Source organism: Leuresthes tenuis, unplaced genomic scaffold (genome assembly GCF_036924035.1).
Source record: "Leuresthes tenuis unplaced genomic scaffold, fLeuTen1.0.hap1 SCAF_14, whole genome shotgun sequence".
NCBI lineage: Eukaryota > Metazoa > Chordata > Actinopteri > Atheriniformes > Atherinopsidae > Leuresthes > Leuresthes tenuis.
Genome location: NW_027325368.1, coordinates 5022555 through 5046178, shown reverse-complemented (window position 1 = coordinate 5046178; position 23624 = coordinate 5022555). Strand labels below are relative to the sequence as shown.

Here is a 23624-nt window from a genome sequence, read left to right as displayed (position 1 = left end):
GAGCATTTTTAAGAAAATGTTCTTTACGTTTTTATTTGTTGGGGTTAGTTCTTCTTTCAGCCACTAGATGGCAACATTATTATACCCTGGGAACATTATTTTATCCAAAGACTAAAGCTTTTTTACAGCCATTTTAAACATTAATATAACTTAAATGACGCTGTTCGAGCATTTGCTCTAACAGGCTTAGCACCCATAATATAACATTCTACTCACAGCCATTACTTTTCCCAATGGTCAAACAGAATATCGGTTAATTTACACACATATTGCGGTTGGTTTTGACTTCATGTATGTTGTTGTATGGAAATAAAGTGGTTTTGTCCAACTAAAGAGTCGCTATACGGTTAAAAAGTGTTTAAATGAGGATTTTGCGTTGCTGAAGTTGTTCACCCCCTACAAACCAGGAAGTGGGCGCGAGGTAGTCCTCTCGCTCCACCTCGTCAGTCTTCGACGTTAAACTGACACGTCGGGCGACATTTTCGGCACAGCATCATCAGCGCTGACGTGGGAACTACGTGAGCGAGGGCACAGGCCGTCCACCCATACTGTCATTAGTGACGAGTCAGACTACGTAAAACTTCGGTAAGTCGCTGCAAAGCTGTCACATTTTTGGTGAGCGCCAGTCGGGCAGAGCCGAAGAAAAATGTGCAAACACGTCTTCGGTGCGAAAGTTGTCATTAAAAAGGATTTCTGCGCGCAGGCGGCCAGAAGAAGTAGCCGACCAACATGGAGTGAAAAATGTTCTCGGTTGGTTCAGCTGTCAGTTCTTACAGAGCTGCGTCAAGTCCGAAAGATAAGGGAAGATGAGAGGAATAATCCTGTTCAAAATAAAATATTCCTTAATGTTTCGTATGAACAAAACATCGTGACTTCACTTAATTGTCGCAAGTTCTTCTCACATTTATAGTTAATTCATATTTAAGTTGTGTCGGGTGCAAAAATAAAAGCGTAAAACTGAAATATCCTTTCAGGAAGTTACTGAAAATGTCCATTCCCTCCTCCGACTTCGGAAAGAGGAAGCTGCAATTGCGTTAATGTGTTTAACTTTATAAGTTAAATCACTTTTATGCTTTTGAAAGATCTAAATAAAGAAGCGCAGTTTTGTTTTTCAGACATCTTTGCATAAGATGATGAAATGTTATCTCACGCTTTATTTCTTTGTCATATATCTGCATGTTTTCCGCTGCAGATGCACACATCGTGAGCTTGACACCAGCCTTTCTCAGACGGGGATCTGTGGCTGTACATAAGGGACATACATTTTAATTCAGATGGTCTTATTAGCTTCAAACTCAATTGTTTGCAATTTCTGTCACCTGTTCTGGCTTTGACCCAGAATTTGTCCTGTAAATAAAATAAATAATAAAAAAACAAAAAAAAACAATTTGCTTCTCCAGTCCAATTGAAAGTTCCTCATCTTTCCCTCTGCTACCAAGAAACAGGAAGCCGATTGTATCATATTTGAGTTTGCAACATGCACTGAGGTGTGAAAACATGCCGGAGTTCAGTCTGCCAGTTGCACCTGGGGCTGCCACACAGTGAGCAGAGCAGGGAAGGTTACATAACACAAATGTGTCACATGCTGAGTAAACAGGCGGTTTCAACACTGATTTTAAATCATTTTGACCCGCACACAAACTGCTGTAATGTGAGCTTGTCCTACCTTAGAAGTGTTCCTACAGGAACACATGTTCATGGCTTTACATTAGTTCCACCTTACATTATTGTCTTAAACTCATAGATTGAAAGCTAAACTTTTGTCTCAAGATTGTAATTTCTCAGCAGAAATAACTGTAACGTCTGTGATAAACGTACTTCTGCCTCTTCACATGCTGTCTCCTGCTTTTTTTCTCCCCCATAATAAGTAAACGTGAGTTTAATGATACAGTACAGTAGCTCAAAGTCGTCCAATGCTAAACGCAGCAGAAGTTAAAGTTGGTGGCTCTTTAATACGCACACAACAAATGCAGGTTGTTCAAAAACCCTGCTTATGAGCTGAGGCCATGACCAATATCCCGCTGCATATTGATTGCTGTCGCCTCAGTGGTGGTGTTAATTATTTATGCGTCTGTCCAGGTGACTATGGATACATCAGCCTCGTCTCAGCTGGACAGCAGTTTAAATGACACCGTGACAGACGGAGAGGAGAATCAGAGTGAAGCCACTCCATCTCCTGCTGCCTCCACCCAGGTACACATGTTGTTACGATGAATTTGTGTGTTTATAACCAGTTGGGCACCGGTTTTACTGTAAATGTCCATGAACAGCTGTCAGAGTTGTCGGATGACGTTTAAATCCCTTTTTTAATCACCGTTTCTGTTAATTTTTCACTCCTGTGCCTGCAGGTTGCAATAGAAGCCGAGTCTTCTGCTGTGACTGTTGTTCACCTGTCCGATGGTCAGACCGTGCCAGTCCAAGGAGTCATCCAGGCCCCTCAGACCTCAGTTATTCAGTCACCGCATGTCCAGACTGTCCAGGTGGGGGCTGCCGCCTGCCTTCATACTCGTCTGAACGCTGTTTGTGTGGGACGAAACTGAAACAACTGTGTCAGTATATGTGAAACTGAATGTTGGTGCCAGATTTGAACTTCAGCTTTAATTAGTAGGAGAGAATTCTCACGTCATTGAAGATGGGTCCAAAACAAGCCCTCATTCTGCCAGAACAAGCTATAAATAACTGAAGCCTCATTTAGTCATTCAAAAAGACTCTTAAGTCATTACAGTTCTGACTAAGTCAGGTCTATGACAAGTACAGGTTGAGTCCTTAAACTGGGCTTTTCCCTCGCCCTCTGAAACATGTCCCTGTCAGAGGAGCTCTGAAGACAAGAGTCCTAATCTATAGGTAATTCCACTTTAATTCATACAAGACAACTCCAAAGCTGCTTTAACCCATGAACAAGGGAGATGTTCGGGAGGTTGTGAGGATAATTTGGTTCTGCAGTAGCTGTTACAGCGGGAGGCTTTCTGCTGGAGATGCGCTCTTCCAGCTGGAAATGTGAGGACGGGAATCTGAGGAGAGGCTGTCCAGAGCCTCCAGAACCTGTTGAGTGTAGCAGATGAGGCTTCTCATCGTGTTGACATGTCTGTTGACATGTCTGCAGGCATCGGTGCAGATGCACAGTAAGGGGGAGCAAGCAGGGAGCAGCACAAAGGTCAGCAGAAAGGACACCATGTCACCAGCCCACAGTAAATGCTCCAGAACATTTGCTTGTTCATACACTGTGTGTAATCTCAGAGGACCACAGCGAATGCAATCTCACTGACATGCCATCGCTCCAGAACATCTCTTGAACAATTCAGGACTCCACTCCAGTGTCCGAAGTGATATCAGAACCGCATTCTTCAAGACAAGCCTCAGGTCACAACTTAAACCATTAGAGCTCGCATTACAGGGCTTCAGAATCTTCTATTTCTGCATTAATGTAACCTAAAACCTTTTGTCCACATAAGCTCCAAAAGCAAATAAAAGGGATCAAATTAAAGAAATCATTCAAGATTTTTTTATTTGATTGAGGCTCTGGGTGCCTCCCACTCCTTACTCTCCCCCCCGTGGTGTCACTTTCAATATTACGCCACCTTTTTTCCAAATATTACTTATCTGTCAGTGTTCCTCTGGACCGTTGTTATTTTCCCAGGAGGCGTCCACCAGAAAAGATGAGTCATCATTAACAAAAGTGTGTAATAGTCATAAAGTAGCCCAGAGAAACGTCTGATGTTGTCGTTCACGATTCCAGCATCAGGCCAACCCTGCACAACAGTGGTGTGCACGAGAAAGATCAGGTGGACAGACTGGTTCTGGTTTGAGCTAAGTTTGCTTTCCAGCATCAGAACTTATTTGTTAGACAAAGTGATGGCAGCGTCACGGTTTGGACCTGTTCAGCTGCATCTGAACCAGAACAGCGTGTCATTATTAATGGAACCCAACAGGAAAGCGTTTGATTGTGAACAGAATGCTGAACAGAAAAACATTAAAATGCTTTGTCGTCACTCTGGTGACTTCAGTCGAATTTGAGTCTCTGCAGACGATTGAGAAGGTGGAGGTTGCAGCGTCAGAGTGGTGTGGACGTAAATGAACTTTTAGCTGCTGTGTGTAGGCGATGCAGTGCATCTGTTAATAGGATTGATGTGAGCAGCAGGAGCTGAGGTTTAAGCTCCTCAGTCTAACCTTCACTTTCAGGAGATGTTGTTGCGTCTGCATGTAACGACCGCTCCAGAAACTGGAGACACGGACTCTGACGACCTGTGAGGTGAAGCTGGATGAAAGTAACTGATTTTCTTCTTGAATACTTTGGTGTTAGATGTATTTTCAGGGAAATAGAACAGTTGTTTACAAGAAGCAGCATCCACACACATGCAACATTGGTTGAGATGATTTGTTATTTAAAAAAAAAAAAAAAGAAGGTGTTTTCATGGGGAAACCAGTCAGGAAAGAGATTAAATCTGTGAACTGCACAGTGAAGCAGTGCCGATAAACACCACGACGTGGTTTTGTGCACCGTGCACTTCACATCTGCGAGGCTCTTGGTGACAATATCCTGTCTCATTCATTCTCTTAAATCAGGAAACTTTGTTTTTCACCTCCTAAAAATGTGGAAACAGTTAACAGTTGAGACCAAACTGATTAGGACGTTGTGTAGCTCAGCGGGTTTGGAGAGCGTTGCGTGTACGAAGGCTTAAGTTCTCTTTACTGCCGGCTCAGGTTTGAGTCCGGACTTGGCTGCTTGTCACCCTTTCCTGTCTCTTTTCCAGTGATGAAGGCCACCAGGGGCTGACAGATGAGAATAATACTTGTTGTTGGTGTATAAACAGATCTAATATATATTTGATGTTAATCCAGTAATATAATGTAGGAGAGTAAATGCACTACTGTGGAATAATGCTGTGAGCAAATGATTATACTGTATGAAAAAAGTCTGTTGAGAGAAATAATGGATTGAAAAGATTAAGGCTTAAAATGGTATCCTTCTCAATTCCCTCTTTGACGTTATCCTTGTCTTTCACAAACATGCACCATTAAAATATTAGTCTATTAGGAGAAATAACCCCCGCGATAATATGATCTAATATGAAAGACGCTGACGGTATGAAAAGAAGAAACATCTGGGATTACTTATGGTTGAGAAATACTGCCTGTTTCCCACAGATTGCCACCGTTGCAGAGCTGGAGGATGACGAGTCTGTTACAGACACACAGAAGAGGCGAGAGATTCTCTCCAGGCGTCCATCTTATCGGTGAGAAGACGTCAGCAGAAGCCTAGATCACCATGAAAAGCATGTGCTGTGTGAAGTCTGATGACGTTGATCAGTCTGTGTGGAATCACTTTATCTCCACCAGAAAAATTCTAAATGAGCTTTCATCAGATTCACCGGCAGTTCCTAAAATCGATGAAGAAATGGCGGAGGATGAGGCGCCAGCCTCCAGCAGCCCCTCGGCATCGGTGCCAAACTCTATCTACCAAACCAGCTCGGGACAATATAGTCAGTACACACATGAATAATTGAGTCACTATGGAAATTATGGCCAGCAGGCTTGAAATTACTCACCAGCTCTTCTTGTAAATATTTCTTATGCAAAGTTGTTTTTCCTTCCTGTTCTAAAAGTTAGAAATGGTCTTCTTGAATAATTCAATGAAATCAATCAAAGAAGCTTAAGTTTCAGAACTTTTCATGAGGAAATGGGGCTGAAAAATTGCACTAAAGTTGCTGCATCCATTCACAATCAACTGAGAGACGAACAACATTTTAAGCACTAACTACTGAAAATAACCCTTTACATGCTGAATCCTGGCAGAACCTGGAAGTAGCCAGTCCCACAATGATAATATGTGTTTAGACTGCGGCCCAGTTCAAACTAAACTCTGATCCCACACAGTTGCGATTTCTCAGGGCAGAGCCATCCAGCTTAGCAGCCCTGCAGCTGAAGCCCTGACGGTCACCAGCTCCGCCACCCCACAGCCCGGCGCCGCCGTCCTACAGGCCGGAGACTCCCCGCACCAGTTCTACATCCAGGGAGGACAGGTGCTCATCCAAGGTGGGTGCGACTTTGAGTGGACGAAACACAGGGAATAACAGAAAGCCGACTGGATGTTGAATTAGAGACAATGGCGTTCAGACATTTTCATGCATCAGACTTTCAGCATGAGGAAGGATAAAGTAACTGGAGCTGAGATGACTGTCTGTGTTAAAAATGCTTAACGTGGATCTTGTTGATGAAAAAGCACAGGCAACAACCACAATCCTGGTTGTTAGCAGCCAAAACAAGTCATAAATGCCACCATTAAGGATTTTAAAAACACCACAACACTTTTCTCCACCTCTACGACACTTTTCTCCACCTCTACGACACTTTTCTCCATCTTTACGACACTTTTCTCCACCTCTACGACACTTTTCTCCACCTCTACGACACTTTTCTCCACCTCTACGACACTTTTCTCCACCTCTACGACACTTTTCTCCATCTTTACGACACTTTTCTCCACCTCTACGACACTTTTCTCCACCTCTACGACACTTTTCTCCATCTTTACGACACTTTTCTCCACCTCTACGACACTTTTCTCCACCTCTACGACACTTTTCTCCATCTCTACGACACTTTTCTCCACCTTTACGACACTTTTCTCCACCTCTACGACACTTTTCTCCACCTCTACGACACTTTTCTCCACCTCTACGACACTTTTCTCCACCTCTACGACACTTTTCTCCATCTTTACGACACTTTTCTCCACCTCTACGACACTTTTCTCCACCTCTACGACACTTTTCTCCATCTTTACGACACTTTTCTCCACCTCTACGACACTTTTCTCCACCTCTACGACACTTTTCTCCACCTCTACGACACTTTTCTCCATCTTTACGACACTTTTCTCCACCTCTACGACACTTTTCTCCACCTCTACGACACTTTTCTCCACCTCTACGACACTTTTCTCCACCTTTACGACACTTTTCTCCATCTCTTCTACACTTTTCTCCACCTCTACGACACTTTTCTCCACCTCTACGACGCTTTTCTCCACCTCTACGGCACTTTTCTCCATCTTTACGACACTTTTCTCCATCTCTTCGACACTTTTCTCCACCTCTACGACACTTTTCTCCACCTCTACGACACTTTTCTCCACCTCTACGACACTTTTCTCCACCTCTACGACACTTTTCTCCACCTCTACGACACTTTTCTCCACCTCTACGACACTTTTCTCCACCTTTACGACACTTTTCTCCACCTCTACGACACTTTTCTCCACCTCTACGACACTTTTCTCCACCTTTACGACACTTTTCTCCACCTCTACGACACTTTTCTCCACCTTTACGACACTTTTCTCCACCTCTACGACACTTTTCTCCACCTCTACGACACTTTTCTCCACCTCTACGATACTTTTCTCCACCTCTACGACACTTTTCTCCACCTCTACGACACTTTTCTCCACCTCTACGACACTTTTCTCCATCTTTACGACACTTTTCTCCATCTCTACGACACTTTTCTCCACCTCTACGACACTTTTCTCCACCTCTACGACACTTTTCTCCACCTCTACGACACTTTTCTCCACCTCTACGACACTTTTCTCCATCTTTACGACACTTTTCTCCACCTCTACGACACTTTTCTCCACCTCTACGACACTTTTCTCCACCTCTACGACACTTTTCTCCATCTCTACGACACTTTTCTCCACCTTTACGACACTTTTCTCCACCTCTACGACACTTTTCTCCATCTTTACGACACTTTTCTCCACCTCTACGACACTTTTCTCCACCTCTACGACACTTTTCTCCACCTCTACGACACTTTTCTCCACCTCTACGACACTTTTCTCCATCTTTACGACACTTTTCTCCACCTCTACGACACTTTTCTCCACCTCTACGACACTTTTCTCCACCTCTACGACACTTTTCTCCATCTTTACGACACTTTTCTCCACCTCTACGACACTTTTCTCCACCTCTACGACACTTTTCTCCACCTCTACGACACTTTTCTCCACCTTTACGACACTTTTCTCCATCTCTTCTACACTTTTCTCCACCTCTACGACACTTTTCTCCACCTCTACGACGCTTTTCTCCACCTCTACGGCGCTTTTCTCCACCTCTACGACGCTTTTCTCCACCTCTACGACGCTTTTCTCCACCTCTACGACGCTTTTCTCCATCTTTACGACACTTTTCTCCATCTCTTCGACACTTTTCTCCACCTCTACGACACTTTTCTCCACCTCTACGACACTTTTCTCCACCTCTACGACACTTTTCTCCACCTCTACGATACTTTTCTCCACCTCTACGACACTTTTCTCCACCTCTACGACACTTTTCTCCACCTCTACGACACTTTTGCACCGTTCTCAAACTTTGCCAGCCACAGATTACCCTCCTATAATGTCAAGCCTTATTTTATCAACAGAGGAACTGGTTTGTTTGTGCACCAGTTCTGTTCTGGGACCATGGAACCAGTTTCCCTGCAGGGAACCAACACATTTTCACCACTGCAGCAGTTTTTCACACATTTAACTGGGATCAGATTCTTGTTGGAGATTGTTTTGGATCGAAACCAACATTTTTTTTGCTCTGCTACACTTGACTCTTTGTTGTGGCCTTTATGTTCATCTATGACCCAAAGAAAATGGATACACTCCTGAAGATGAATGATGAAGAACCATTTTCTTCTTGTTTTGAATGCGGGATGCTCTCCTGAACCCTCTTGGTTTGGTAGGCAGATGTGTGTTTTTCACATATCAGGGTTTTCGAGCCAAGCTGGAGGTATCAAGCTTCTCCCTGTGCAGGTTTTCAGATGCAGCACAGGTAGAATGTGCTTGGAGTTCAGCCTTTTCTTCATCTCCTTCATTAAATCTGCAGCTTGGTGTTTTGGACCAGGATAAGCCCCTGTGTGAAGGTGTGAGGGTTTACCTACAGTAGACTGAGCTCTTTCTAGACTTTTTCTAGAGCATTCTGTAACATTTATAGGGTCTGTACTCTGCTGTTTGATAAAGTAAATATGATTGCTTCTTTTAAAATGAAGATTCAACTTTTTTTCTTGCACTTTGCTTTAAAATTGTGAGATTTCAGTGACTGCACATTAAAAGCTGCCGTTCCTTATAGACCGGGCTTTTTTTATGTGTATAGTAAGCAGTTTGTGCTTTTCATCTGCATAAATTATGAGCACACTACTACAGCAAACCTGCAGCCACTGACAGGCTTAAACTGATGACTTAACTTCCCTTTAACCTCTGAATTGATTAGGAAAAATGATTTTATTTCAGTAAACCAAGCCATGCATTTACAGTACTCTCCAAAGATCTGACGGATGCAGTCTTTTAAAGGTTATTTAAAGGTTTATAGTTTTAATTTTAGGGAGTGATTTTATATATTGCAAACATGTTACTTTTCTCCTGTCAGCTTCTGCCTGTCTCCTGGTTGGTCCTCATCATGAAAAGGCTCAGTTTTTGCTGATTGGTTGAAAACAGTGGCGTGTGGGCAACTTTGAGGGAGGTTTCCCGAAGCAGCCAGCAGGCAGGCGTTCTGCACATGTGTTTCGTGGTGGTGTAGATGTGTAAAGGAAGAGATAGCTGGCACTTTGGGAAAAGTGTCTTTGTTGGGACATAATTACTCCTTTTAGCTTGGACTTGGGGCTTCGCCAAAGTTTTGGCTTCACTAAAAAACTACCCGCTCGACATGTTTTTACGTGCAAGCTTAAGTTGAGCTCAGCTCGGTCATTTATCTGGACTGATCTTGTCCCAGTATACGTGCTCAGAAGGGGAAATGATTCCACTATCTTATGTGGAGATTTGCCCCCTTTTAGCGTGTTAGTATTGGGCTTTTTTTGGTTGATCTGTTATGTAGAAAGATATTATGAAACTGTGGAGTATGCACCAAGTACCTGGGCCAGTTTGAGTCCGATTGAAGGTAAATATGCAAATATTGTGTTTGTCCACCTTCGAGAAATTGGATTTGACACTGATTCCTGTCAGACTAACACCAAAGTTAAGTTCTTTTCTTGAGTCCTATAAAAGAACATGCTGAGGGCCTCTCATGCACTGTAGTTAGGCTTTAATTAAAAGGCACGCTCGATTACACAGTTTTTAAAGTAACACTCGCAGTCAAAACCTCAGAAACCACACATGGTAGAATTGTAGTCGACTGCGTTTTTGAAAGGTTTCAAAGTAACTGAGAAAAAACTCTTATCTTTTTCTTCAGTCTACATATCCTGGTAATTGTTCTCTACCTCCATTCGATGGGACTTTTACTCACTGCTGACTGGTGCAGGTTTTTCTCTGTTCTGCATGTTCTTTTGCAACATATTTCAAGTTGAATCATGATACCTGTGAAAGTTTTAGACCTGAATCCCTAAAGACTTTCACCGCTTTAGAGCTACTAATTAAAACATTTTATTCTGCTCTGGCAGCTAACACTACTCCAGAGTTATTTGCTGGTGGGCTTTAGTCCAGATCTGAGTGGTGCACACTCAGGGCGTTTCCCTTTCAGCTGAGGAGCTTTGTGCTTGATGTCTTGTATTTCAGTTTTTCACTTAGCTGGTATTCTCTTATTAATCTAATAAGGAGGAAGTCAGCAAGTTATCCGTTTTTGTTCCGAAAATTAAATAAAGTAAAATTACATTAGAGCACAGGAGGGCCATCGGAGATTATGTCGGGTTCATTTTTAAGTGAATTTGTGTTTAATTTAAGCGTTTCACAATAGCTCCATAGAATTGTGAAGCTGCCAAAATGATGACTTCCCCTCTTCCTGTTTCAGATAACACATCACTTACTCTGCAGCTGAGCGTTTTCCCAGCAAAGGCCAAGTCTTTAAAGTCTTTTCATTTGCTTAATTTAAAGGCTGTAATTTAGTGGAATTCAGCTGTAGGAGCAGTGGACATGTAGCTACTCTAAGAAATACTGTTAAACCTTGATAATCCTTTCCTCTTTTATTCCCTTGTTTGCAACACAAATACAAAATCACTTCAATCAGGGAGCTCAGCCGTTTGTATGGCAGCCACTTGGGACACAATATCCTCTTGTTTGTTGAGCGTCTCACTCTAGTTGCGTCACTAGTGCTAAAAATACAACCCCTCCACTACCACCCTCCTCCCTGTACCTCCCCATCTCCCTCCCTCCCTCCCTGCCTCCCTGCCTGACCTGCTCACATTGTGTTTCTTTGCTACAGCGTCTGATCCGCAGGGGGGGAGGGTGGGAGGACATCTAATCCAGGGTGTTTTACTGACTTCAGCGGGCACGAGTGATGTCATTGTGATGTCAATGCCTGTAATTGTAATCGGGAAGCAAAGTTGACTTGTGACCACTCTGATACAGAGAGAGCTGAGAGAGAAAAGGGAGAAGGAAGACTCAGGCAAAGGAGAAAATAAAAGTAGATTAATTTTTCTGTGGTGAGGTTTTTTGCTGCCGTGGTGCTGGATTATTGGAAACAAGAGATGGCTGTTACTGGGGATGAAACTGAGTCAGGTACAGTTTCTTCTAGTTTTCTTTTTTCATGTGTTATCTGTAAAGGTCAGATTGTTTTCTTGCATATATGCCATGTTGCTGGACTTGAAGTATGTAGTAGTTCCATTTGTGAATAAGCAAAGTGAAGGTTTTTGAGATTGCCAAAAGCAAATGTGTTATTTATCTATCAACAGATTGTGTTTATGCTCTTACTTACATTTCTGTACTTTTACTTCATCCACTGTGAAAATTTAAATGAAACGTGCAGCAGATGTGACAGTTCAGGGCTGAGAAAAAGGAGAAAACAGACCTAATAAGTCAACAAGGCTTTGGTTGGTGTAGGCAGTGCTGCTCCTGTCAGTCCGAATCCCGCTGCTACCCACACAAACACACACACAGATACACACAGTCGCCTCTCTGAGCCACTAAAGTGGTTGTCAGGCAGACGAGTAGGGAGGGGGTGAGAAGCGAAGGGGCGGGAGGCAGCGGGGAGGGGGTGGAGGTAAGATAGTTGTCGGTTTGACGTCACTGTGTTTCCTGGAACACAAGCAAGGCAGGGAAGAGAGAATGCAAAATGTGCAAGTGAGACGCACACACTGACGTCAGCACAGCCCGAGTCACTGTGCTATCACAACCAGAGAGAAAGGAAGTGTGTGTGTGGACCTGCTGTTTCTCCTTCTGAATGAATGTGTGTGTGTACGGGGGGGGGGGGTTGAAACTTCAGACGTAAATGGGTAAAAGGAGAAGCTGAAATGATGCACGACAGCAGGCAGAGCGGTTAACAGTTGAGTCATCTCACTCATGACTCAAGTCAGCGAGCACACAAACCACTTCCAGACAACTGCTTTTTGTTTAGTTTTCTTGAGGGCTTTTCCAGAGTAAGTGTAGCTTTTCTTTGAAAAGTGCAATAATCTGTCAGTTATCAGGAACACACAGTGGTTTGCATCGTGATGAACACGGCGTCACCTCCCAAAGGGAAAGATGCCTCCTGAGACTGAGGAAAAAATGTTCATCTCTTTACTCGGTTAAAAAACTCAAGAATTAAGAGGGTGTAATAATTACCAATATCTTTCAGTGATGTCAGAGACAATGCAAGGTTGTTTACGGGATGAGTCTGTATCACCATTCTGCCTAAAATTCAAATGCAAACTGTTTATTTAAAGTAGGCAGACCACAGTCCGGCTTTATTTGCACTCTGTTAGGCTATAAAGCAACTGGCAGCTAACTAACAGCCAAAGCAAAATGAATGACTGGAATAACACCCTGGAGCTCCTTTCTTACTGATCAGACCTGTGACTTTCAGTGGCAACAGCTGCTTAATCCCAAAGCAAAATTCACTAATTTCTGCTCACAAATGAGGTAATAAAAGTGAAGAAAAATGAGTGTCCACAAGAAATGAGCTGTGTTAGCTGCTTAGGGGGGGGCGGGGCATCAAGTTGACTAACTTAAACGTGACTGTTTCAATCTATTTTGCTTGTCGGCTGCATTATGCACGAGGCGATGCAGTCACATATCACATTGCATTGGAGAGATTTGTATGAAAAACAAACCTACACTTTGAAGTCCAGTTATACAAATACCTGCTGGTAAAGTCGGCCGTGGTCAGAGGAAATTCATCTGTCAAGGCAGGAAGGAGAACGGATGAAGGCTCTTGGCTGAAGATGGTGTCTAACATCCTCTGGTGAAATACTTTCACTAGAAGAAACAGAGTGGCTGAGTTACAGAAATGAATAAAAGCTTTCGCTACGATAATAAAAGAGAAAAAAAACGTCCAGCAAAATGTGAAGCAGTTGCAGGTGCTGGAGAACTCATGTTTGTGTCCATCTTTGCCCACAGCTGCCACAGGAGACATCCCTGCCTACCAGCTGCGTTCACCCAACTCAGGCCTGGCTCAGAGCATCGTCATGGCTGCCTCTCCGAGCAGCATGCAGAGCCCCCCATCACAGCACGCTGAAGAGATCACCCGCAAGAGGGAGGTCCGGCTGATGAAAAACAGGTGCGAGCGGCAGGAAAAGCAGCTGAAAGATGATCAGGCTTCCTAACTTCATTAGTTCTTAAACAGGGGGATAAATCAGCTCCATTCTTTAAGGGATCACAGAGAATAAGAGTGGATATTTCTGGAGCCAAGATAAGCTTGTGTTTATCGTTCAGTAAATGAAAAATGCACTTAGTTTGATGTCATTACAAGCAAGTGAAGCTCTGCCAAGACTCTAAAAGCTTGAACCTTATTTTATTTCCAGCAGTCTCTCTGTAAGAGTAGAGTTGAATGTGAAACTTCAACAGAGGTGTGGTACTTCCTGAAGGTTAATCACACAGAGGTCAACAGTGCAGCATAATGCTCGCATAGATTTGCAGATGTCTGTTTATATTTGATAAAAGCATTTCTTTAACAAGGTAAATGAAAGGATGTCTGGAAAAGCTAATGAGACCTTTAAAAAAAAACCCTCCCAAACCTAAATTACTTTGTCAGCTTGAGATTTAAACGTATTCTCCTCCTCTTTCCCTTCCAGGGAGGCGGCACGTGAGTGCCGCAGGAAAAAGAAAGAGTACGTCAAGTGTCTGGAAAACCGCGTGGCCGTGTTGGAAAACCAAAACAAGACCCTGATTGAAGAGCTCAAAGCACTGAAGGACATTTACTGCCACAAAGCTGAGTAGCAGCGGCTGCTTGTGGTCACGGGCTGAAGACAGTTTACAGACTACTACAGCAAAACAAAAAAGAAAAAAAAAGACTCCAGAACAAAAACTGCTTTGATTGTCTTTGTTTCTCTGCTCACTCAGGCCTGATTTACGCCAAATTCAGAAGTGTCGTGGAGAACTCAAACAGCTTGAGCTTGCCAGTTACGCTCTTGTTCTTATTCTGTGTTCTTTGCATGTGAAGACTCAAGTGTTGAATACACTGCGCTTGCCGTTGCTGTCGTGCACAGGGAGAGGCCGGCCAATGAGAGCCAGACGAAGAAGAGGAACAGGAAGGGGAGCTGCAGGTGCTTCCTGAAAATGTGCCGCCCGACCACAGCGATTATGAAAAAGCTGTGGGAGGGAGGGAGGGAGGTGTGGGTCAGTCGGGTCTCACTACCAGCAAGTTTTTCCGGGATCGGACGAGGTGCACACAAAGCTACACGGATCCACCACCAGCTGCAACAAGCCAACTCAAATCGTGTTTACCTGATTAAGTTGTGTGTGATTTACGCTTCTGTTTTTGGTCGTTGCATTCCCATCATGCGAAAGCACAATGAAGAGAAATATCACCAAGTATTTTTTAACGAAGTGATGTCGTGGATTTCACCCTTTTCAGTTCGTTAAGGCAATTTTTTTGGTTTAGATGAAAAAGGTTTTGCAACAAATTTAAAAAAAAGAAAGAAGAAGAAGTCAAAGTGAAAATCCTTTTGTGTTTTTTTTTTTATGTCAAAACACAATATTTCAGGCCAACATAGAGGGGCATTATCCAAGTCAAAACGCTGATAACTGAGTACAGCTGCTCTTACGTCGAAGCACACAAAGTACACAAGTTTCAGAGTAAATGATTTCACTCAAAAAGTTCATATATGTTGTGTGAAGAAAATGTTACATCTAGTTGTGGTAAATATATATATAAAAAAACAAGGTTTTCTGATCTGAAAAACCTCAGATTTATAAAGATTTTCCAGTCATTTTTGGCCCCGCTTTGCTTTACCGTCGAGCACGCATCCAGTTTTTGAAATGATGTTTATCTATTTTGTACAAATCAAACTGTATTTCATTGCGGCTTGGTATAGAAATGCTCTGTTTAAAGGGTGATGCCAGTTTCTTAACTCTGTTTTTGTAAAAACATTTTATTTTAAAGACATGTAGTACACCACCTTGTGTTGATATTTCTGCTGATATTGGAAATTACTTGTGGTTGTCGAGTTTGCTCCAGTGATAATTTTTTTATTGACATATTTCGTTCTCTGTTAAGCATGTAGAAAATTGGCTGCCGGAGCTCTTTCAGCAACATTAAGGTATTTATCGACTGTTTATTTCTATGACTGTGTGAGTCACCCGGCAGTCTAAATATTTATCAGCCAAATACCCGTCATGGTTTGTATTTTCAGAGCAGTTCCTGTTCAGTTCTGATTAAACTCAAGGTTTTTGTTTAGTCTCTGCTGTTGCTGCTTTAAAGAGCTCCATCTTTCTCTCTGTGTTCTTCTCTCAGTGTACTTTCTTGTTTGGATTGTCAAATGATGTCTGTTTATCTAATAAAATTTTCAAATGTGAAAAAGATTACAAAGATTGGGATTTATGTCTCACTAAATACTGCTGCAGTCACGGAACCATGAATCTTCTCGTGTTAAAGCAGTTAAAGCAGCCAAAGATGGAGACGCGTGATGCAAAAAAGCATGTGTGATGTCAACAAATGAAAAGAGCTGTCATGTTGTTAATCACATGCAAGCAGGATTTTCCTGCATATTTCAGACCCTGTTCCGTTGAAAATCGAGTTTTTAACCTCAATAACGATTCCATAAGGTGTTACATGACATGAGCAAAATCTGCCATCAACACTGTGACGGGATGTCTGTTTTGAATCTGCAAGGCATCACCTACAGTCTCAGAAAGGTGGAGTCAGACAGCCAGGATGTTCCACATAGAACATTGGTGGAAGCCAGTCTTGACTTTTTTAGCTTGTGCTAACTGAGAAGTTTAGCTTGTGCTAACTGAGAAGTTTAGCTTGTGCTAACTGAGAAGTTTAGCTTGTGCTAACTGAGAAGTTTAGCTTGTGCTAACTGAGAAGTTTAGCTTGTGCTAACTGAGAAGTTTAGCTTGTGCTAACTGAGAAGTTAGCACAAGCTAGGTGAAGAATCTACTGGGGGTATTTTGCTCTTGTTGCTAAGATGGGCGACCTGCCATGTTTCGTTGGTCACATAAGAAAGATGAACTTGTTTACTTTGTGTGTTCTCGCTCTGTCCCGCATGGTAGCGGTTCCTTCACTCAGGCTGCCGGGTAAACAAGCCCCCAGCTAAGGACTTATTGCTCAAGAGGCCTGCTCTGACTCGCTGACAACTCAACTCCCCAGTTTCACTTACTCTCTGTAAATGGGCTGAAAGTCAGCTGGCGTCTGAAAATGAAGGGAGTAGAGGTGGAAGCCGCCATAAAAGGCCCCAAGAGTCTTGCCCTCTTGCCCTGTGACAGTTAGCAGCCCTGATCATTAGCCCTGAAGGTAGCAGATTTAGTTTTGCTCTGTTGGAGGAGACTTTGCAGGCAGAGATGTGGGCAGGGTTATATTTACAAATCAATATGTAATATTATACTTAATGAAAAAGAAGGGGCAAAGTCATGCATGATGCAATATAAGGAAATATGTTGTTTTCCCTCTGAAATACACAATTTCCAAAATCCAGAAACAACAAATGAGTTTTTAGGGGATTTATAACTGCTGCAGTGGGTGTTCAATAAATAAGGGGACTTCGTTAAACCCTCTCTCTCTGAGCTAATCAGCCCAGAGGTGTTCACAAGTCATTCTTTGCAAGTCCGAGTCAAGTCTCAAGTCTCTCACCAACACTAATTCAAATTCAGCAACAATCCTCCATATAGGACAGTATAAAAATGAATCTATTTAAATTTTATCTCTGTATTTACTTCAAACATAATAACTGTATTATCATTATTATTATAAACGGCTTGTCAATCAACTTGCTGTAAACCACACTGCTGTATGAAAAGTGCTATATAAGTAAAGTTTGATTGAACGTCATGTAGCTATGCGTTTACTAGCCTACATAGGCTAACTTTTTACAGATTGGGAGACACTATGAAGACTGTAACTTAAGACAATGGCACAGACTAATCTTCTGACACATGCTAGTCCTGGTGAAATGTTGTCACATCATAAGGCCAACAGCAATCTCTGCCTGTTCACAGCCACATAGTTTGTTGTGGCTAATTTACTGGCTAATCGCTAATTTTAACGTCTTTCACGTTAGCGAGTGACTAACCAGTCTGGGTGCAAAATGAAAAATGAAATTTAACCTTTTAACGCAAAATTGGCTTTTTAGTGAAGATTAACGTGCGCACATTACGCACCACGTTCTACACGTGCGTTCTGTAAATATGGCAAAGGGTTAGGGTAAGGCGTTAACTATTCCTTTGTATGTGGATGAAAATTAGTGGTTTCTATAGCAACATCTTTGACAACACAGTCGTGGAATATAGTTTCTCACTCTTTTGAAGAAACACACACATAAGCACATCCACTCTGATAAAGAGGTTGAATGGGAGAATTTTTCTGAAGGAACAGCTTCCACTGAAGACTCAATGTTACATTCAAGGCTTTTCTGAAATGTTACATTAATTCCTCCTGCTGGAATGTGAAAGGTTTTTTTTTTTGCACTTCACAGCCTAAACTCAGCTGATATAATTTAACTTCAAATTCAAGTACAAGTTCAAAAGGCTGTTAAATTGATAAAAACCAGCGTTAAGCCTCCCTCGGTTACTACATCTCCCTTGATTTATACCAAAAAGCAAACCAGAGGTTAAAGTTTAAGTGTGGGAGTCTTTTAAACCTTCCATGACTATGCTTTTCAAACATCCTCATGGCCTTTGCTCCAGAGTGGCTGGAGTGGAAATTTCCACCTTGTTCCTGGCAGCCTCCATTTGAGCTGAAGGCCATTACCTTGACAACTTTAACGTGCCTCATTGTGGCGGTCGAGGACGACCTCTGCTGTTTATCACACACTACTGCAACCAAAATCTCAAACTCTGTTATTGAAGCCAAACAACTTAGTCACAGTTCAGTCAAACGTTTTGTTTTTAATTTAAAGAGCACAAGTTTCCCTCACACCACACGCCTGGATATCTGAGTCATGTTCTTCACACAGAATGGCCAGCAGTGTCCGAGTGAGATTGATTTCAAAGCAGACTTTTAGATGTATTTATCCTGTCAGTGACGCACAACATGCTTCAATGAAATCCCCTCTCGGGTCATAAAATATGGAGGCTTCATTGCAAGCTATTTTAACAGTAAATAGCTGGACAGGAGATGGATGGATGATATGATTCAATTCTTCCCTTTAAAAAGGCATATACTCACATTTCAGATATCCACAGTAAATTATCCACTAATATAATTTCATATCTCTAAGAGGAATGACTACTCAAGTGTAATGTAATCTCTATGTATCTTGAAATATATTTGAACCTATAAAGATGCTATTTTGTGTGAATAACACTTGGAAATTTTGTAAAATGAGTAAGAATTGTAAATCAATGGTAATTTGATAAGGAGCCATAATGTTGCAAATATCAACAAATATAAAAAAGTGTCAAATTAAGGCAGGGTTCAGTTCTTTTCCCTCCAAAATGATGTTTTTCTGCCTTTATAGAACTATTTCTCTTCTTTTCTTTTGTAAGTCAAACACCCTCCGTCATAGAAATGGTTTACTTGAGGTGGTGAACCCAAACGCAGCACACCAGAGAGGTGACAGTCCAAACTTTAATTTCAAAGGCCGACTGCAGAGCGGACATGCACTCGAAATGGAAGAGCAAAATGAAAGGCAAAAATAGGTCGACTGAGTGGGCCAAATGACGAAAACAAATTAAAAACACAATAATCAGAAACAGGGAAGACTGGGAAATGGGGAAGAGCACTTCACCACCCACCATCAACACAAAGTCATTACTGCAGCAGGAAAAAAAGCTTTAAAAATGAGAGAACAATTAAAGTAAATGAAGATGTGATGAATCAGAGGAATAAAACCATGACAAGCCATCGTTCACACCTTGGTCCCTATTTGCTGGATCTATTGCACCTGGAGTACAGAGACACAAGTCGAATTATTCCAGGAAAGCATTGAGTTTGGCTAAAAGTTGGGCTTTTCACCTCCAGTGTTTTCTTTTACTGATATTCATTTGGTTTTCATAAACACTTGTTGGTTGTATAAACCCTTTCACGTTTGGATTTTGGTCTACTGTAGCCATGGCAACCATTATGCTGCTCTATGTAGTGCTATGAAACAACTTACATCATTATCTATGCACATTACTATCAGATCTGGTGGCCGTAGCCCAGAAGAATAAGGTCAACTGCAGACCTTGTACGTGTAAAAACAACAACAGACCTGCTCCGATCTGACTATCATCACATCCTCAGTTATCGTTTTTACTGACATTTGTGGATGAGCTGGACCTAATTTGCCTCTTGGTGGAAACTCTTTAAAGCACCATAATTGTAATAGATTCTCATGAACATGTATACACGAATAAGCTAATTTAGCACGAGGCTCATAGTATGTCACACATTACTGGGGATGGGGAGCTGTAGAATCAGAGGTGTTACTTTAATAATAAGGGTTTTATCGCGGTAAAATGACTCACAGCAGCTTGCTGTATTTTGACACTCTTCACTCATGAGGCTTTGCGATACAAAAATGCACAACTGTATTTCCAGAAGTTGGCCAGCAGATGACTCTATTCCATCTCGGGCTGTAAAACAATGTGTTTTGTTGATGCGTGTTGATTTAAACTAACTAAGTTAAATCAGAAAAAGCAACATTTTGCAGGATTTTAACCCTGAAAGGCGTTTAGTAGAGTTTAGTTTTTACCTGTCTGGATGAGCTAGTAACTCCAGAAAACCCTGTTTTTTTGGCTTGCTTTCCCAGCTTAAAGTCTTCTTTTAACCCATCCACTATCAACTGACCTTTCTGTGTCTACAAACACAGCACTTCTTCATGTAAAACACTTATTAAAAGTTAGTTTGGCCTAACTTCAGCTGACTCTCACCTGAACTTTAACCTAACCGTAATTTCATGATGAAACAGGAACTGTATGCTTGCCTGTTATTTCCTATTTTCAGTCTATTCCGATGCCATTTGACTCCGCAAATAAAAATTAGTAGTTTCCATTGAATCATCCACACTTTTAGTACGTCATATGTTCCTGAATGACATCAGAAAAAAGGAACAAGCTGTTGATCCGCAGTGATGAATAATTCACTCTTTGCTACTTGATATCAAATATACATGAATGTCCACGTTTTCATTGCAAACACTGACACACTTTTTAATACTAGTCCTGATACAAAACTCCGCCTCCTTCAACTGTCTGGAATGATTTGTATCTATGTGTGTTTTGTCTTTCTTTAACCATGTTTAGCATCACAGCGAGCAGGATGATGGTCTGAAACACATTTGCTTTGCTGAGGGAAGCTATATGGATAAAAAGCTACCCTTGATGCTTAATCCCTAAATATTCATTTATTCTTGTTGAAATTATACATTCATGCCAACCGTGACAGTGGGAACAAAGAGAGGAGAAAGGAGACACAGATACAAAAGCAGAAGAAGAAGAAAAACGGGACAAAGCCAGATAACCAGCTGCTACATCTGTAGCGATAGAAAACTCAGCCATGGCCTCTGTTGGAAAACCAGGTGGAGAACAATCAGCAGCACCTGCAGACAAAAGGAGAAAAATACAAGCAGCAGCAACAATATGAAAACATAACAGTGGATTCTGCTGACTAAAACCACAGCAATCAGCAGCCCCACGGAGCACAGAACCCAGGAAGCCCACCGAAGGGACCACCCACCCAGAAGAGAGCAAAGAAAGACAGAGCCCCCACGGCCATGGAGCTGAGGCCTCAGGGGACCTGGGGCAACAGCCTACTGGTCCCGCCAAGCATGAGTCGAGTGTGGGACCCAGGGCCCGCAAGTCTGGTAACCACCCAACCCCCCAGCACCGGCCCAGCCAGCACCAGAGACACCACTTAAGCTAACTTAAGCTAATTCTTGTTAATAAGAAGGTGCATACAGATCAAAATTATGCTCAGAGGGCAGCTTCTCATAGCATGAACACGTTTTATTCTGTAGTATTAACCAGGAACCAGAAACCTGGTTATTATGGACTCACACCTGAACTGATTCAAGACCTTTTAGTAATAGATTTGATCTTTGATTTAATATCTTTGTCTGTTATCATTTGTTTAGAAAATTCCATCTCAAATTTTTTAGGGTTAGCAGAAACATGTTTTTTTCTTCTCTGAATATCTTAAAAACAGACCATAAAGATACCCACACAACACCAAACTATTCCAAGCAGCTTGTATTAAATAACAGACTGTATCAGTCAAACCTAACAGGAGCTGGGTTTCCATTAACAAGCAAATAAAATCTGAAGAAATCTTTTAAAGGCAGCCAAATAGAAATGTGAATCACACAAGTTTCCATTGACTGGTTTAAATGGAATAAACTGGGCTGCGTGGTTCTGCCAAAGGATGGCAGTATATGCCAAGTAGGTCATGGCTGAAATACAGTAGAAGAGGTAGCTGTCCTCATGCAAACAAACCTATAGGAGGAAAGAAAAAAAAGGCATTCATAAGAGGGAAATGGAGAAAGATCTTCAGGACTTCCTTTAATCTCTGGGAATATTTAGGATATATAACCATACCTGGGTAACTGTTGGTGAGTCACATCATTTTAAAAGGTGCTTCGAGGGGTTTTCATCCCCTCGAATGTACATCAGGTGTTCTTTAACCAGACAAAAGTCACCCTATGTGTGTGTGAACTGTTTTTGCTCTTTAGGGAACGTTTTGGATTGCAGTTTCCACTAAGTTTTTCTTACTCACATCTTCTGAATGCCAATTAAAACATCAATGTCTTGGTTTAATAGTATAGAATGTTACGTCCCAGCTCCAGGTTGTTATTAATCTCACGAGTGCTTACAAGCTACAAGGAATGTGACAATAGATCAAGAGCTGATGGGTGCAACCTAAATCAGTTCTGAGATAAGAAGGAATTCCTGCAGGTGAAACTTTGCTGCTGAAACAGCTCCTGTGCTCGTATAAAGTTGTAAGAAGCCGCCTCAGAGGACTGCCCTCTGAGCATAATTTTGATCTTTGTTTAACTGACTGCTTCTTTATGTTAAGAAGAATAAAAGCGCTAATTATAAGGCAGATGCATCAGATTTTTTTTGTTGTTACGTTAATATGGAAGATTTGGCTTAGAAGCACAGAAAGATGAGTAAAATATTACAACTATAGTGTCCATGAACACACAGGAGGACAGGGCTGTGCGCTGATCCAAACAGGCCACAGTACAGCCTCGAGGTTGGGTATTACAGACAAACTCATCTTCCTTGTCCAGTCAGGCTGTTTGTGCTGCAGCCCCCAGTGTCACCAATCTGATGAGCAGGAACTCAGGCAGCACTGATCCACCTGCTGGGAAAGAGGCACCATCCTATTTCATGGTAAAAACCCCGATTATCGAATATCTAGTGTAAAAGCTGAAGGAAATGTAAAGGGATTTACTGATGAAAGCTGCCTGTGACATTTAAAAAGCAGCATGCTCAGGAAACTCTTCAAAAAGTATCAGCAAGTCCTTAAATCTCTACATTTCTGATGACAGCAAACATGCTCTTACCACACTGCAGTTTCCTCCAGATGTTTCCCACTTTTCTCTCTAACTGCACATGTGGAATTTTATCCAAGAGGAGAGAATAAAACCTAAGTAACATGCAGCAAATATCCAGGAGAGTGTGATTACATTATTTTCAGACTAAGCCTCTTCAACACAGAGGACAAAGTTCACTAAACTTCTCAAGAAACTTACGAAATCAGCCAGAAACAGAAGGGTCTGCACATTGTTTGTGTTTTCGAGCTTAGCCTCAGATAACTGAAGTCGAATGACTTCGGTTTGAATCTTAGTTTTCGTGCAGACAAAGTTTTAAAACTGGTCAGACAGAGGTGGAAAATATACATATTCATGATGCTAGATAAAATCAGCTGCTACTTACCCAGCCAGTGTCTGATCTGGATAACTATTTTCTCCTTGTTGCAAATGCAGTAACAGCTCTTTAGTAAGGCTTTTACCTTCCTTTGATGGTTCTCCTTCTCATAGGGAGTGTAGAGAAAAAGGAGCCCTAGAAACATCTGCATTCATACTTCTGTTGATGTTTTACCAATCTATGCATCGTACTGTGTGTAATTAAAGAGATGTGACGGGGAGTGTCACACTTTCCAGGTGGCTTTTACCAAATGACCCACCAAATGTTCATAGATTGAAGAAAGTTGACACAAGAGGGCTGTAAACTGAAAACCTACCTTTTCAAACTTGTTTTTTCCCTATGATTTCATTTGCACTGTGCAATTTTAATATCATTGCTTGTGTTACATTGTTTTTAGCCTATGTACGGTGGTGACCTTGAGTGTCCAGAA

General features: G+C 41.9%; 1 protein-coding gene across 3 annotated transcripts; it reads left to right on the top strand.

The window, feature by feature from the left end:
- Positions 1 to 477: 477 nt before the first annotated feature.
- Positions 478 to 15704, top strand: crema (cAMP responsive element modulator a). 3 transcript variants are annotated; one of them, XM_072363182.1, is made up of 8 exons: positions 478 to 585; positions 2080 to 2193; positions 2349 to 2480; positions 5146 to 5234; positions 5338 to 5480; positions 5875 to 6033; positions 13304 to 13463; positions 13978 to 15704. In XM_072363182.1, exons 2-8 carry the CDS (start codon positions 2086 to 2088, stop codon positions 14120 to 14122), a joined length of 936 nt encoding a protein of 311 aa, XP_072219283.1. In that variant the 5' UTR covers positions 478 to 585; positions 2080 to 2085; the 3' UTR covers positions 14123 to 15704. The 3 variants fall into 3 exon arrangements, with proteins under 3 accessions (XP_072219283.1, XP_072219284.1, XP_072219285.1); XM_072363183.1 differs by lacking the exon at positions 478 to 585 and having other exon boundaries at positions 2104 to 2193; positions 5364 to 5480; XM_072363184.1 differs by lacking the exons at positions 478 to 585; positions 2080 to 2193; positions 2349 to 2480; ... (1 more) ...; positions 5338 to 5480; positions 5875 to 6033 and adding an exon at positions 11205 to 11488.
- The last annotated feature ends 7920 nt before the right edge of the window (positions 15705 to 23624 follow it).